This window comes from Myxocyprinus asiaticus, chromosome 19 (genome assembly GCF_019703515.2).
Source record: "Myxocyprinus asiaticus isolate MX2 ecotype Aquarium Trade chromosome 19, UBuf_Myxa_2, whole genome shotgun sequence".
Classification (NCBI taxonomy): domain Eukaryota; kingdom Metazoa; phylum Chordata; class Actinopteri; order Cypriniformes; family Catostomidae; genus Myxocyprinus; species Myxocyprinus asiaticus.
In genome coordinates this window covers 17,512,708-17,528,580 of record NC_059362.1, presented here as the reverse complement: position 1 = coordinate 17,528,580, position 15,873 = coordinate 17,512,708, and the positions used below count along the sequence as shown (strand labels likewise).

At 38.6% G+C, this 15,873-nt stretch overlaps 1 protein-coding gene across 1 annotated transcript in view; it reads right to left on the bottom strand.

Annotated features, from left to right (window-relative positions):
- LOC127410376 (adenylate cyclase type 1-like) overlaps positions 1 to 15,873 on the bottom strand; it is a 69,003-nt gene that overhangs the window by 16,835 nt on the left and 36,295 nt on the right. Inside the window, exons 8-13 of the mRNA XM_051645609.1 lie at positions 11,467 to 11,622; positions 8,491 to 8,685; positions 4,824 to 4,921; positions 4,488 to 4,572; positions 2,537 to 2,626; positions 88 to 341 (exon numbers count right to left, since the gene is read on the bottom strand). Coding sequence (XP_051501569.1) covers positions 88 to 341; positions 2,537 to 2,626; positions 4,488 to 4,572; positions 4,824 to 4,921; positions 8,491 to 8,685; positions 11,467 to 11,622 — 878 coding nt within the window. The remainder of the gene's footprint in view (positions 1 to 87; positions 342 to 2,536; positions 2,627 to 4,487; positions 4,573 to 4,823; positions 4,922 to 8,490; positions 8,686 to 11,466; positions 11,623 to 15,873) is intronic.

Below are 15,873 nucleotides of genomic sequence, written 5' to 3'. Positions count from 1 at the left end.
TGATGACACCCCTTAGATCATCAGCAGATGAAATTGTTAAAAATGAAACTATGCATTCCTATAATCTTCGTGCTTAGCTCAACTTACCCCATGGCCTCCCGATAGCCACTGGTCTCCATAACGACAGTGTGTAGGATGTTGAGAAGGAGAACCAGGAGGATCTTGGGGAGTGACGACACACGTAGGTACAACGCCACAGATAGTGACGCCATTACACATGATAAAAATACATATGGAGTGTATTTGCACACCCCGGAGCCCAAACCAGTCCTATTCACTGTGACAACCGTCACCATGGAGACATTGGAGTTCCGCTCCAATGACCACGGTACACATCCCACCTGTGTTAGATTAGACACCCAAAACGTAAAAGTTCAGTTGCATTTCGAGCCTATCTATACTATATGCAATATAAAGTTATCATAATGCATTATAACGCATTCATACTACTTTTTTATACACATTGAAACATTGTTTTTTATGAATAATTGTAACCACTGTTATACTACACTACAATTGGGGCTGTCAACTGATTCATTTTTTAATCGAATTAATTACATGCTATGCCAATTAATCAGATCTGCTAAGAAAGGCCCCAGAATAAAACTAATTCAATATCTGATTACATAATTATACATATAATAATTCAGATTCAGATAATTAAAATACATTTAATTATTGTGGCAGATGAGTAAAGCAGTGATTAGACAATAAAAAAGTGGCTTTAGAAGGCAATATATTATTTACTTCCATGTTATTGAACATAAGCCTGCCACTGGCCTACAGTTTACAGCAATCCATTTTGCAATTGATCTTTTCAGTCTGTCCGAGACAGATTTATTATGAGGGGTTTTCTAAGGATGCGTCAATATAAACAGGTGTCAGACAGATGCTTGAAGCATCTCATTTTGGTTGCGTTGCAGGATAAACAACGTATTTAGGTCCCTGTCAGTAGTTTGAAACTTAGAACAACACGTTTTTTGACCCCTGTATTCGGAGTTGCACTCTGTCCAGCTGTGTTTGAATGCATGATCACGTCCTCATCTTGCGCTGCCTGCTTGGTTTGTTGCCTGTTCAGCTGGAGTTCAGCTTACTGCCCACTGCTGACTAAGGGTGCTTTTACACTGGCAGTTTAGTTCGGAACAGAGCACGGTTTGCATGAAAAATTGGTAATGTGAAAGCTGTCATGCGGACCGGGGAGCGCACTGTGGTACCGAACCCCAGACTTCCTGTAGGAGGTGGACTGAGTTCAGTTGCAATGGAACTGTAGCGCGATTCGCGTGAATGTGAAAGCAACTCGGACTCGGGTGCGCACTCGTTCAGGAAGTAAAGTAACATGCGCATTCGTTTTTCATTCCTGAAAGTCCCAAAAAAGTAATGACACCACAATTACATACAAGTTCAATTAACACTATAAATACTGTCTGTCTGTCTGTCTGTCTATCTATCTGTCTATCTATCTATCTATTTATCTTATAATACTATATATAAATACTATTATAGGTTATAAATATAGGGTATAATAGGAGATGACAGTGGCGATAACCACCTTGGACACGAGCGTGAGTAAGCGTGCAGTGTAAACAAAGATGCAAATGAATTCCTTGCAATCAGCTGTCTCCTCAAAAAAATGGCATTTGTGAGCAGCAGCAAGCCGCCTTCCCCTGGACATCTGATGAGTTACACCATGAAGCGCACATATACGTAGTTGTCGTTCACTCTACTGTGCATAATGGCACCAAAATAACAAAGAAACAAAAAGTATGATGAGTCGCGTTGTGTTCTCCATGCGTGTTTGTGATGACATAAGATGGACGCAAATGGACCGGGGTTCAATAGAATCAAATGAGTGTGAAACCAGACCAATGCTGCGGGGGGGGGGGGGGGGGGTTGTACCGGGAACAATCGCACTCGGACTTTGCATGACCTGGAGGCATTTTGCCAAGACGAATGGGCAGCTATACCACCTGCAACTTTTTACAAAAGACTGCACACTGTCATTAATGCTAAAAGGGGCAATACACAGTATTAAGAACTAAGGGTATGCAGACTTTTGAACAGTGGTCATTTCATTTTTTTCTTTGTTGCCATGTTTTGTTTTATGATTGTGGCATTCTGTAATAACCTACAGTTGAATATGAATCCCATAAGAAATAAAAGAAATGTGTTTTGCCTGCTCACTCATGTTTTCTTTAAAAATGGTACATATATTTCCAATTCTCAGGGTATGCAAACTTTTGAGCACAACTGTAAGTGTTATAATATATAGTAACTGTGGTTACATTTATTGATAAAAGATAAAATGCTAATACTAATTGCATGATGTGGCATTTGTATTACCTTTATAACATATTACATGTACAGGCTTCAAATAAACCATTACCACAAGGTCTAATGTAAGACATGAACTAAATGAGTCAATAGCCCAACTTGGTGAAATGGACACATTTGCTGCACACATTTTTTCAATCAGTGTTGCACGCATCCCCCTCACTCACACGATAATCACTCTCTTCTACTGTACACACACACTCACCACACACCCCTGGGTCACGGAGTACATGAGCAGCACCAGAAAGCCACACAGAACCGTTCTGATCTGCAGGGTCAGGCACTCAGGAGAGCACTGAACACATAGAGAAAGGAGTGAGAATTCAGTGAATGTGCAGACCAAAGACATTCAAAAGAACTAGATTTGCACATTTTGCGGACAAAAGTCACTGCCATGATGTTAGGGTGTTGTGGGTGGTTGCGAGAGCACTGCAATGCGGTTGTTAAGGTATTCTGAGTCGCGCTTGTTGCTATACGGTTGCTAGGGTGTCCTGGAAGGTTGCTAGGGCATTGCTAAGTGGTTGTAGGGTGTTCTGGGTGGTTTCTATATGGTTGCTTACTTGGCCAAGTCAAAAGAGCCCACCCCCATGTTTCTATGATATTCTGATCTATAGGATCCTTTTACTCATTTTATTGGTGTCCCAGTGAACATTTTAAGTCCAATCATCACTTAGAAAAGTCAACAAAGCCACATGATTTGAGGTATCATACATGTTTGTAGCTCAAACAGTGCAGGCAGGGCCATTTCTAGCTATAAGTGGTGTAAGTGGCTGCTTAGGGCCCCCGAACCACAAAGGGGGCCCCGCAAAGCAAGTTTTTTTATAAATTTTTTAAATATACAAAAAGCTGCGAGTAATGGTATATTCAAGACCTCCTGGGATGTTCGTATTTACAAGGATGAAAATCGTAAGTATTATGCGTTCAATTAATTTTAGTTGTAAAGAACAGACCGTTTTGCAATTTCATATTTCTTTCTCGCTTTTTCACTTACTAGCAAAGGCATAAAGCTTTTTTAGCACCAATGCAACAAAATGAAGAGCAAAGCCACACATTAGGTGTGTAATTAATGCTTTATATATCTGTTTTATCATTCTTGCCTGGCCACATATAAGGATGGGAAATGTAGTTTTGTTACAAACACTTGTCACTGCATAAATCAGCTAAATGAGGCTTATTTTCTGGTGAGTTTTATCTTTATCCTTCATTAACAGTATAAAAAATTCATACAAACTGAACTGCACATTCAAAATCCTCAAGTAAATTTGAATTATTACCAATAACAATTTGCTTTCGGCATGATTCTTAAATTGACATGCCCCCAAATCGAAAGTTGGGGCTAAAAGAAAATCCAGAGTTTCCCCACTCGTAATTACATATTTGTGGTGGTGTTCATGTGCATTCATGTGGGGTAGGGTTTCACTTAGGGCCCCCATGTGCTCAGAAATGGCCCTGGGTGCAGGACATGTTATATGCCATTGTTTAAAACTTACGTTTAGGGGTTTGTTTAAATCCATACTGATTTATATGAGCAATAGTAATAGTGATGCTGGTCTTAGCAAGCATCAGTAAATATTAATTTAAAAAGTTTTTTTTCTCCCCTTTTCTCCCCAATTTGGCATGCCCAATTCCCAATGCGCTCTAGGTCCTCATGGTGGTGTAGTGACTTGCCTCAATCCGGGTGGCGGAGGATGAATCTCAGTTGCCTCCGCGTCTGAGACCATCAATCTGCACATTTTATCTCGTGGATTGTTGAGCACGTTACTGTGGAGACCTAGCGCGTGTGGAGGCTCACGCTATTCTCTGTGGCATCCACACACACCACGCACCCCGCTGAGAGTGAGAACCACATTATAGCAACCACGAGGAGGTCAACCCAACTTGACTCTACCCACTCTAGCAACCAGGCCAATTGGTTGTTTAGGAAGCCTGACTGGAGTCACTCAGCATGCCCTGGATTTGAACTTGAGACTCCAGGTGTGGTAGTCAGCGTCTTTATTTGCTGAGCTACCCAGGCCCCCTTAAAATTATATTTCTTTAAATCAGCTCAAACCAAGGTTGAGTTTGCAAATGCACTCGCTGCTATCATGCCAATGAGAGTGTTGCTAAATAAAGCCAAGAAAAAGAATGCCTTTAATATAATATTGTGTATGTGTTACCTGCACGTGAGTGATGTGAAGGTACATCACACTTGCCATGTGGAAACACAAACAAAGAACCAGCAGAATCACAACCAGAAGACCTCTACAGAAGAGAGAGACAGAGAGAGGTTATATGCAAATAAGTATGCATGTGTGTGTGTGTGTATGTATGTGTATGTGTATTTGTGTGTGTGTGTGTGTGTGTGTGTGTGTGTGTGTGTGCTTCAGTGACCTCTGAGGACGTGAAATGTGTGATCAATTTAGTGTATCTAGCAAACAAAGAAAAGGTGTGTGTGGGCGTTCGTTTAAAATGAGGTATATTTAGATATATGTTTGTGTGTGTGTGTTACGTACTGAGGAATGATGAGAAAATAGACGACTGCAAAAAATGAAGTGAGGACTAGAGACATGACCACAGCGCTGATAAAGGCATCATCGTACACTTGTTGATACTGAGAGAGAGAGAGAGAGAGAGAGAGAGAGAGAGAGAGACAGAGACAATTTTGATAGATCACAGCAATTATGCTATCAATATTTCCACATGTGTATGTGTGTGTGCGCATGTGAACATGTGCTGCGTCGTGTCTCTTGTAGGTGTCACAAGGAACGTGTGTTTGTGTCATTCCAGCGCAGACTGTGAGAGATCAATGCAATGCACTGATTTGTGCATCAGCTTCATTAGAGTATAAAAACCAAAATCCTCCTCTACACAAGAGCCAGATGCAGTGTCATTATAATCCCACAGAGAGCAGGGAAAGCCACTGCAAGCTCCTGTAGCTTGAGAGAAAGAGCGAGAGAGAATGTACACTGATCAGCCACAACATTAAAACCACCTGCCTAATATTGTGTAGGTCCCCATCGTGCCACCAAAACAGCGCCAACCCGCATCTCAGAATAGCATTCTTAGATGATATTCTTCTCACCACAATTGTACAGGGTGGTTATATGAGTTACCATAGACTTTGTCAGTTCGAACCAGTCTGGTCATTCTCTGCTGACCTCTCTCATCAACAAGGCATTTCCATCTGCAGAACTGCTGCTCACTTGATGTTTTTTACTTTTGGCACCATTCTGAGTAAATTCTAGAAACTGTTGTGCAGTTACAAAAATACTCAAACCAGCCCACCTGGCCCCAACAATCATCCATGCAATTATCTAATCAGTCAATTGTGTGGCAGAAGTGCAGTGCATAAAACCATACAGATACGGGTCAGGAGCTTCAGTTAATGTTCACATCAACCATCAGAATGGGGGGAAAAAATCATCTCAGTGATTTGGAGTGTGGCATGATTGTTGGTACCAGATGGTCTGGTTTGAGTATTTCTGTAACTGCTGATCTCCTGGTATTTTCACACACAACAGTCTTTAGAATTTACTCAGAATGGTGCCAAAAACAAAAAACATCCAGTGAGCGGCAGTTCTGTGGACGGAAATGCCTTGTTCATGAGAGAGGTCAACAGAGAATGGCCAGACTGGTTCGAACTGTCAAAGTCTACGGTAACTCAGATAACCGCTCTGTACAATTGTGGTGAGAAGAATATCATCTAAGAATGCTATTCTGTTTTGGCAGCACGAGGGGGACCTACTCAATATTAGGCAGGTGGTTTTAATGTTGTGGCTGTTCAGTGTATGTCGTGCGTCTAACAGATATTCCCAAATCATTACTGTTGCTCCCATTCTGTTAATGTGGGCGAATGCCTCACATGAATTGGAGATCGGAGGGATCGGAGAGGAAGGGAGGAGTGAATATGGGGAAAGAGAGAGAGAGAGAAAGATGAGGGGAAGAGAGGAGGTTGAAAGTGAGAGGAGACAGGGAGTCACGAAGCACCACAGAACAATGCGTGGGATGTGGCGTGCGTGTGAGGAAATTCTTCACTCCATCTCTCTCACATTTTGCCAAGTCACTACTGCTAATGCCACCGATTGGTTACTGCTGTATACATGTTTACCCAGAATCAGGGATGGGCTGGAACTTAAAAGTAGCACAGGACTGCCCATCACAAAATCACAGCATATAATCCTCCAATATACAGGGGAGACCGGTGCTTGTTGTCACATAGGGAAGTTGACAAAAATCTATATCTCAGTAATTTTAAAATTTTGAGTTAAAAGTCCAATTACACAAATGCTTGTTTTCTCTAGCTGTGGTTTTCTGATGTTGCTTTCAAACACCTCTAAATTATAATAATAATGAGCATCTGTGAAATAATACAATTTTAATATAATCATATGTTTGCATCAGCTGTCGGGTAAACATGGTTACACAATATAACCACATTGCATTGGGCGGTTCTAGGGTCAATGGATATTCAGGGCTTAGCCCAGGCTGCTGAATACATTATAATACACTTTGTTATAAAAGTTTACACCTGTGATGTGTCATTTATATAAAGTAAATCTTTATTATTTAAATATTACTGAGTTAACTGTGTCTAGTGCTGCTCTACAAAATGTTGCTTAAATGACCTGCTTACACATTTTAGGCTTAAATGGGCCAGCCTAATGTATATGGATTATTATCAAAATATGGTGATAAACATGTCTCTTGATTTGTCAGTCATGAAAAAGATTTCAAATAGTCAAGAAACCAAATTTAAAAGGCATCATTATATAACCTAGCCTTTTATTAAATAATACGAAAAGATTTGACTTTTTTTTACACATGTTTTTAGAAAATATATTTTAATTTGTCAGTTGCCTGAAAAACTCATTGTCCCTTCTTCTGGTACACCACTTCTATGATATTTACAGGTATTTATGTGTTTGTTTTTTTACTCATTTTGTTTTCTCAGGTCAAGCATTAGTGCAAGGTCTAACAAGTGTGCAAAAAGCAAAACAAAATAAGTAATTCATATTTAAAATTATTTAAAAATAATGTTTGTTCCTTGATTTCATGTCATTGGTCTTATAAATGTTAAAACTTGTATTTTGAAAATACAAAAAGTTGTGGAAAAGAACTTCCAAGGTCAAAGTTCAGAGGAAGAATCTGCATAGTGGTTGAATGTTGAAAAAGTTTTTTATTAACACTTTAACTGTAATTTTTTCACATGGTTCATTTAAATATGTCATTGGTGTCACACTGTATAATGGTCATGTAAATGATTTGTATTGAAAAAAAAATCATTTTCAATTTTATTTAATGGTATGTTTTACTGATTTTAGTCAGAGCAGTGGTGTGTTTGTGATGCTATTGACACCGTCTAAGAAATGTTTTTAAAGAGAATTTGTCACTGGTGTTACAACAGTCAAGTTGTACTTTATGAATAAATATAATGTCAAGGTTTAAAAAAAAAAAATGTACTCAGCTTTTATGGGTGAAAACTGAACTGAAAATTAAAAAAAAAAAAAAATGTTTTAAACAAATTGAAAATTACCCATACACTATATGGCAAAAGTATGTGGACACCCCCTTCTAATGAAGGGGTTTGGCTGTTTCAGACACTGTACACCCATTGCTAACAGGTGAATAATAATCAAGCATACAGCCATACAATCTATTTAGACAAACATTTTCAGTAGAATGTGCCAAAGGCCTCAGAGGATGCCACCAGTAAAATGACTTACTAAGTCTGGTGTAGAAGGTCTTGATTAGCCTGCTTAAGAACCAGACCTGAACCCGAATGAACACCTTTGGGATGAATTAGAACAGCAATTGCAAGCCAGGCCTAATTACCCAACATCAGTGCCTGACCTCACAGATGCTCTTGTGTCTAAATGGGGGCAAATCCCAACAGCCAACATCTAGTGGAAAGTTTTCCAAGAATAGTGGAAGCTGTTGTAGTAGTAAAGAGAGGACCAACTCCATTTTAATGGCCATGTTTTTAAAATTAAATGTTTAACAAGCACATGTGTGTGTGGTGTTAAGGTGTCCACATCCTTTTGGCCATATAGTGTTTTTACGCTGCATATAAATGTGTTTTTGATAATCCCAACTGTGAAAAATCCTGCTGATCCCTATGGCCTGTCCATCCCCATCCATAATCCATTCCCTCTGCACCTTTGTGTATGCGTGGGTACTAACTCTCTGCTCTCGCTCTCTGCTCCTGTATGTGAGGGTAATGAAGTTGAGGTCTGCTGTCTCGGACTCCGTCTGTCGTGCTTCTATCAGACGGCCTATGTAACGGTTCACTCTGGTCCCGGGGGAGTTCTGCACCATGCCCGCCGAAAATGAAGTCCGACTGCGCAGCTTCTCAGAAGCTGTTCGCAGTGCTCGTCTCTGGAAACCCATAAAAAAATTCTGTTATCCACACTTGAATTACAGGATAGAGATTCCAATTTCTGAAATACCTTGCATTTTTTTATTTATTTATTTATTTATTTATTTTTATGACTGAATTAGTTTAGAAGGACAGAGATGAAAGAAATAGTTCACTCAGAAATGTACTACACCTCATTTAGTTCTAAACCCATATGACTTTCGTTCTATGGTGGTACATAAAAGGAGACATTTAAAAGAATGTTTACGCAGCTCTTTCCTATGCATTGAAAACATACACTAAATTTATTAATCTATCAAGCTCCAAAAAGGCACCATAAAATGAGTTAAATTCCTTACTCATGCACTAAATTCTAAGCATTCTGAAGCCATATTATACTATATAAGCAATGGCCTTTGGTGTCAAACATGGTGAGATGTGTCTTGATGCACAATGTGTGGATATGCACATGAACAAATGACATTTAAGAGCTATAGTGGAGGGGACATTTCTCAACAAATTTGATAAAGATGGGATTTCCCATCTGTTCCTTACACAGTGCTATGGTCTCCATGCCTTTATAACACATATGGCATTTCAATTTTAAGTTTAAATCACAAATGTTAGCTTTCTGACATAAGACTTCATTGAATCTGTTGTTAAATTTTTTTTTAATGTCAAGTGTATTTTAAAGTCTACCTATATGCAAATAACAACACTAAAGAACTGTAACTGTACATACATATTTCAAGATGTCACAATTCAGATTTCCAGGGCTTTGCATTTTAGATCCAGTGAAAATATATGCAGCAATGAAATGCTCAAGAAACTTACTGAAGGTTGTGTGATTGTCTTTACATGTTTACATGACATTAAAAATGCCCACTTCCAAAAATAAGAGTGAAAAAAGACTAAAAGAAACAAATCTGTACTTTCCTTTTACAGGTAGGCCAACTTGGAATGTAAATGTCATGAAAACCGGCAATATAGTTACTGTCTCTTTAAGAAGATCAGGCTTGAGAAGTATTGAAAGCACTCTGCACAGTTTGTTTAATTGAGTTTAATCTTTTGAGAACTGTAAAGTCCCATTATTTTTGTACTGTGTCGAGCTATTGCATCTGTAATTATTTACTTTATGTATTCTTTTATTTTGTTACAATAAAGAATATTGTTATTTTCATTCTGAACCGCAAAGAATGAGTATTTCAGAGATTAACTGACTGAGATTGTGAGACTACAGTCAGTATTGAACTTGTGATGATCTGCTACCTGAAGCACGTTCCATCGCGTTGACGTGAAAAAAACCATCGCGTTGGTTTGCATTTATAGTTCTGCGTTGGTGTCGGCATCGTTCTGCGATTACACAGCCAAAATGCTATACATTCATAAATAAATAAAAGCAATGTAATTCGTGGATTCAAAAGAATTTATTAAATTATTGTAGCATTAAAAACTAGTTCAAAGTATGTGAACATGTTGAAATTTAGGTAGGCTACATATTATTTATTATACATGTTGCCTGTATTGCAGCGAGCAAATAAATGAGAAAAATATTGTATGGTTGAACTTGAGTCGCTTAAATAATAATAAATAAATATGTTGGCATACTTTTGATGTCCTGTGCTGAAAAATAAATCATCAAATTAATTAATAACTATACCTCACTTGGCGAACACTAAACAGCCGTTGTTTTAAAGACTTTACAGTGCATACAGGCAATATAACCAAATCTTACCAGGTGCTTTTTAACTTGCTGACAAATTAGAAGTGTTCCATTTCCATAACTTATCAAATATGATTTACTGTCACAATACCGTCAAACATACGGTCAAATCATTGTGCAGATCGGAAAGCTCGAGAGTAGAATGCAACACATATTGTTTCACTCACATTTAAAATTAATATAAAGTAAAAAGCCCTGAGAAAAGCCATTTCGCTTGTAACTTCATGAAACACAAACAGAATATAAAAACAGCAGATGCTCCTGATTGAGACAATTGCTTTAATGGTCCCGAGTCCAAATACAATGTGATATGATGCATAGATATTAAAATAATCTAGGCAAAATGCGAAGCTACTTCAGATATCGTTGTTATAATCCTGGGGGGTGGTCTCTAGTTACAAAGTGCACCAATCAAAGCTGTTGTTGTCTGCGTCGACACGACGCACAGTTACATTTTTGAAGAGGTGCACGCCATGCTACGGTGTAGGCTACGCTGTAACCGCCGTAGCTACGCATAGCCTAAGGCGTAGGTTCGACGTAGAAGTACAAATCGGCCTGAAGTCATAGGGGTTGGAATGACAGGAGGGTGAGTAAATAATTACCTAATTAAATAATCTATTAGGATTAGAGAGAAAAAGATCTCCAACAGGGTTCTAACAAAGCAACAACCACATGTACATTTAAACCCATGTACACACATACAGTATATCTACATGGTGACAGATGGATGTTTAACACATCTCAGCCTTTTTTTTTTCATACATGCAATGGTGATAAGACGTTAATTATGCACTGATACATGCAAAACACACACACACAGTCAATCATGATGAGAACAGTACATCTGCTGTTGTGATAAGATCTGCATGCAATAATCCACTTATCCAAAGAACAGGCATTAGAGAGTGGACCAGATTAAAACAGATTGAATCTGATTTGTGTGTGTGTGTGAAAGGTGATTTTGGGTCTTGGATTAAGAATTTATTGTATTGGAGGATTGTACAGATTTTACAGTCACTGTGATGACACGCAGTGATAACAATTTTGTGAAGATGGACATATGTAAATATTCGCAAACCTTGTCATCATCCTCACAGGTCATGACATTGGAGAAAGGTATCTCAGCCTTGAACATCTTTCTGCAGTGCATGAGCTGCACCAGCAGATAACACACTGTCTTAAACTTCATCCTCTTCGCTGGCTTTATGTCTGATAGGATCAGCCCTGGAAAAATCTGCAGAGAGAGAGAGAGAGAATGTAATGTGGAATGCGGAAAGAGAAAAGCTTCACTGAATGTGTGAAAATGGCAGTGGTAACTAAAGAGGAAGTGACTCAAAAGAAGCCTCCTCAAATTCATTTCTAAAGAACTCTGGGAGGCGTTTGAGGCCTCTTGATTGTGCATACGTGAATCATTTTATTGCTTTGTCACTCAGATCTGGGAGATTCAGTTGAAGTCAGTGCAGTAAAGTCATTGCAAACTCAAACATTTAACAGAAAAAGACACTTCTCATTGGTTTTAAAGACCCCATAAAGTTTATCCTGACCTTTTGAAACAGGAAGTTTTGTATTTTTTTAATAACCAATAGCCTATGCTTAATTTGGATACGCCCACAAGTGCATGATGAGTCATCAATATTTTTGGTCCATTTTCCAGAAAAATAAATACTGTAAATTCTAAATGTGTTTATCTGCTAAAAGTTTATTTTGTAAACTTTTCGAAGTGCACTAGCATTTACGTACTGTAGATGGTCTCAAAGCTAATAGAGATGGACTTAAAGTCTTACCTTTATTATTTCATAAGATCATTAAAGTACATCAAACATGAGAGGAACTTTGCACTTCTTCTGAAAATTCGCACTTAATGAGCACCTTAATTAACAGTTGCTTTCAGTAAAAAAAAATAAAATAAAGATAGTGCTCCTGTTTAAGCTAATGATGAACTAATTTGAGCCTTAAGGTTCTTAAAAAAACAATATGAAATCAAAATAGGAACTATTTACTTTCTAGATAAATGTATCTGGTCTTATTATACATCAGTGCACATTATTCTAAAGAAATCAGAGGCCGTGGCGCAATGAGAACCTGCCATTAAATAGCCAACTATAGGCTTTTCAGCTTGAATGAAACCACAAAACAATTAATTAATAAAAACATTTCTGGCTCTTAAAAATCATTGTAATTAATAAATTCTATAAAATAAACACACAAATAAAACATGTATGAAAACTTGCCCCAATAGAAAACATGACAAATTGCCCCAGTCTAAAAATACCCCTGTCATGAGAACACAGTTCAACCTTTTGATTAAAATCTACCTTCATCATAGTTGACATTTGCTTGTATCCCAGTGTGGGATTTCGTTTAATTTTATTGTGTTCACTTGTTTACCCAAAAGCTATTACAAAAATACAGTATTATAATATTTTTATGGCAGATGCTGTTTGCACCCTGGTGCAAATAAAGGTAGATTATTATTTGCACCCCAACCCTAGTACATATAATGTTAGATGCTATTTGTACCCCTATTTAAATACTTCAGTGTGTTTATTATGTTTATTAAGAGTCCCAAAGACACCCTACACCAACCCCTACCCCTAAACCTAACCCTAACCTTCCCCTACAAAAATTCACCTTGGTTTTACTACATTAACCATAATATGCCCATGATATTTTGTAGTAAAACCATATTAACCACAAAATTAAACATGGTTACTGGAGTCGTGTGGCGCCATGCGAGGGTCGGACGTGTGAACAATGAGCTCTGTGCACTTTGCTAGTTTTTAATACCTTTTATGTTATAAACCGGTGAGATTTGATACACCCTGCTACATAACTGTTCTAAGAAGTCAACATATCAAAGAATTCAAAATCCTCGGGCTCTGGAGATTTTAAAAGACACTTACGTGCTCAAGCTAATACCTCAGACAGGCCCACAGACCAGGGACTCAGTTTGGACGGTGCGGCAGGAGAAATTCAGCGGCAACTGGCGAGTATGTCCATAATGCTGCCGAAAGTCATAGCGGACTTGGAGGATCTTGCTGTAATACGTCGATCGATTACGCGATGGAGGCGAAATTCTCTGAATTGGTTACAAGAATCGGGGATGTCGAGAAATGGATCGATTATCTGGAGTCATCGGAGAGGAAATTAGCTGCTAATCTGCTAGTGACCAAAGTAAATTTGCACGTGTTTGGGAAAAGCTGGAAGACGTGATCTACGATCTACGAAACAACAATCGAATTGTTGGAATTCCTGAGCATGAAACTTTTACATCGACAGAGGATCGCTTTTGCACTGATGTTTCCGGCCAAATTGAGAATTGATACTAAGGATGGCCGCAAAATATTTACATGCCCACAGCAAGCATTGTCTTTCATAGAAACAATGGGGTGAGTAAGCCATTTGATGTTTCTCATGTGGACCCCAAGTGGACTTGACTCGCTGAGTATGCGCTTGACTGGCTGAGGAAGCGGGGCGCCATTTTGTTTCTTTTTGTGATGGTTTTGCCTTGTGGCTGGAGTTTGTTTTGTGTAGTAACATTCCTTCAAGAAACTCTTGCATCGATTGAGGATCGCTTTTGCACTGATGTTTCCGGCCAAATTGAGAACAGATACTAAGGATGGCCGCAAAATATTTACATGCCCACAACAAGCGATAACTTTCATAAAATTAATGGACTGAGGAAGTTATGGTGTGTTTCTCACGTTGCCCCAAGTGAGCTTGTCTCGCTGAACATACACTTGACCATCCGAGGAAGCTGGATGCCTTTCTTGTTTCTTTTTGTGCTGGCTAGGCATACATGGACTGTTTGAGTTTAGAGGGATGGATGCCAGTTGGCACTGTCGTGTGGGGTTAATGCATACATTTTTCTTTTTCTGTTTGTTTGGTTTGGGGGTGAAGTTCGGGGTTTGATTGTTGCACTAATGGGGAATGTGGTCTTTATAATTTATTTTTGACACACAATCTATTTTTTCTAACATGTCAAAATGTCAAATGTTAATATGAGTGGATTATCTCTCTCCACGTGGAATGTGAATGGGTTGGGGCACCCCATAAAAAGAAGGAAGGTTATTTCTTTTCTTAAACGTAAGAAATATGATATAGTGTTTCTTCAAGAAACACATCTTTCCCTGCAGGAAGCTGAAAAATTTGGGAAGATATGAGGTGGACATGTTTTCTTTAGTGCTGGCTCAAGTAAGAGCAGGGGAGTCATTACATTGATAAGTAAACATCTACAATTCAAATGCCTCAAACTGAGTAAAGATAAATTAGGAAGAGTCATTATTGTTTTAGCAGAAATTCAGGTGCAAACGTTGATTCTGGCTAATATTTACGCACCTAACGCTGATGATCAGGGCTTTTTTATAGATCTTGAAGGGTTGTTGCAAGCCGCTGGCACCCCTCATGATATAATATTGGGAGGAGACTTTAATGTATTGATGGACTCAGTCCTTGATCATAGTGAAGCATATAGAATCCATAAGATTTATTCTAGAATAGATTTTTTTATTTTTATATCTAAGTCCCTCATTTCATCTGTTGTGGATTGCTCAGTTGGAATCATCTTAGTCTCAGATCACGCCCTGGTGAGTTTAGAGGTGTTGCCACATATGGAGAAAAAGACATCATATAGGTGGCGCTTTAATGTATCCCTTTTGCAAAATCCTGATTTCCAACAAATGTTAAAGGCTGAAATCAATGTTTATATGGAGACCAACTGGTCCTCAGTATCCTCTGTAGGCGTGGCTTGGGAGGCACTTAAGGCGGTTCTTAGGGGTCGGATCATACAGTATGCCTCATTCATCAAAAAATCCAAAGCACGAAAACTCGTGGAGTTGGAAGGGAATATTAAAAGTGCCGAGGCAGAGTTGAAGTGTCGAATGTTATCTGATGGCCTCAGGGAATTGACCCAATTGAAATACAGATATAATACTATTTTATCACAGAAGGTGTAGTTTTCGTTATTCAGGGCAAGACAGTCATACTTTCAGGGGGACAAAGCAGGGAAGCTTTTGGCTAGATATATAAAGCAGAGAGAGTCTTTTTCTACAATTCCCTCAGTGAAATCTGCTGGTGGTGAAATTTTTTTACCTCGGCCATTGATATTAATAATACTTTTAAAGAATTCTATCTTGATCTCTACAGTTTCACATCTTCGTCTACTGATAAGGATATTAGAATGTTTGTGGAACCATAAGAACATCCTAAACTGACGACTGAGCAAAAAAATTATCTTGATTCTGAGATAACCTTGGAGGAGCTGGGCGAGGTAATTAAGGCCTTGACTACAGGCAAGGCTCCGGGGCCAGACGGCTTTGCCGCTGATTTTTTTAGATCTTATGCTACAGAACTGGCTCCACTTTTGTTAGAATTTTATACAAAATCATTAAAGAATGGAAAACTTCTGCCAACCATGACACAAGTCTGATTCTTAAAAAAGACAAAGATCCATGCGAGTGTAAGAGTTATCATCCAATTTCCCTGA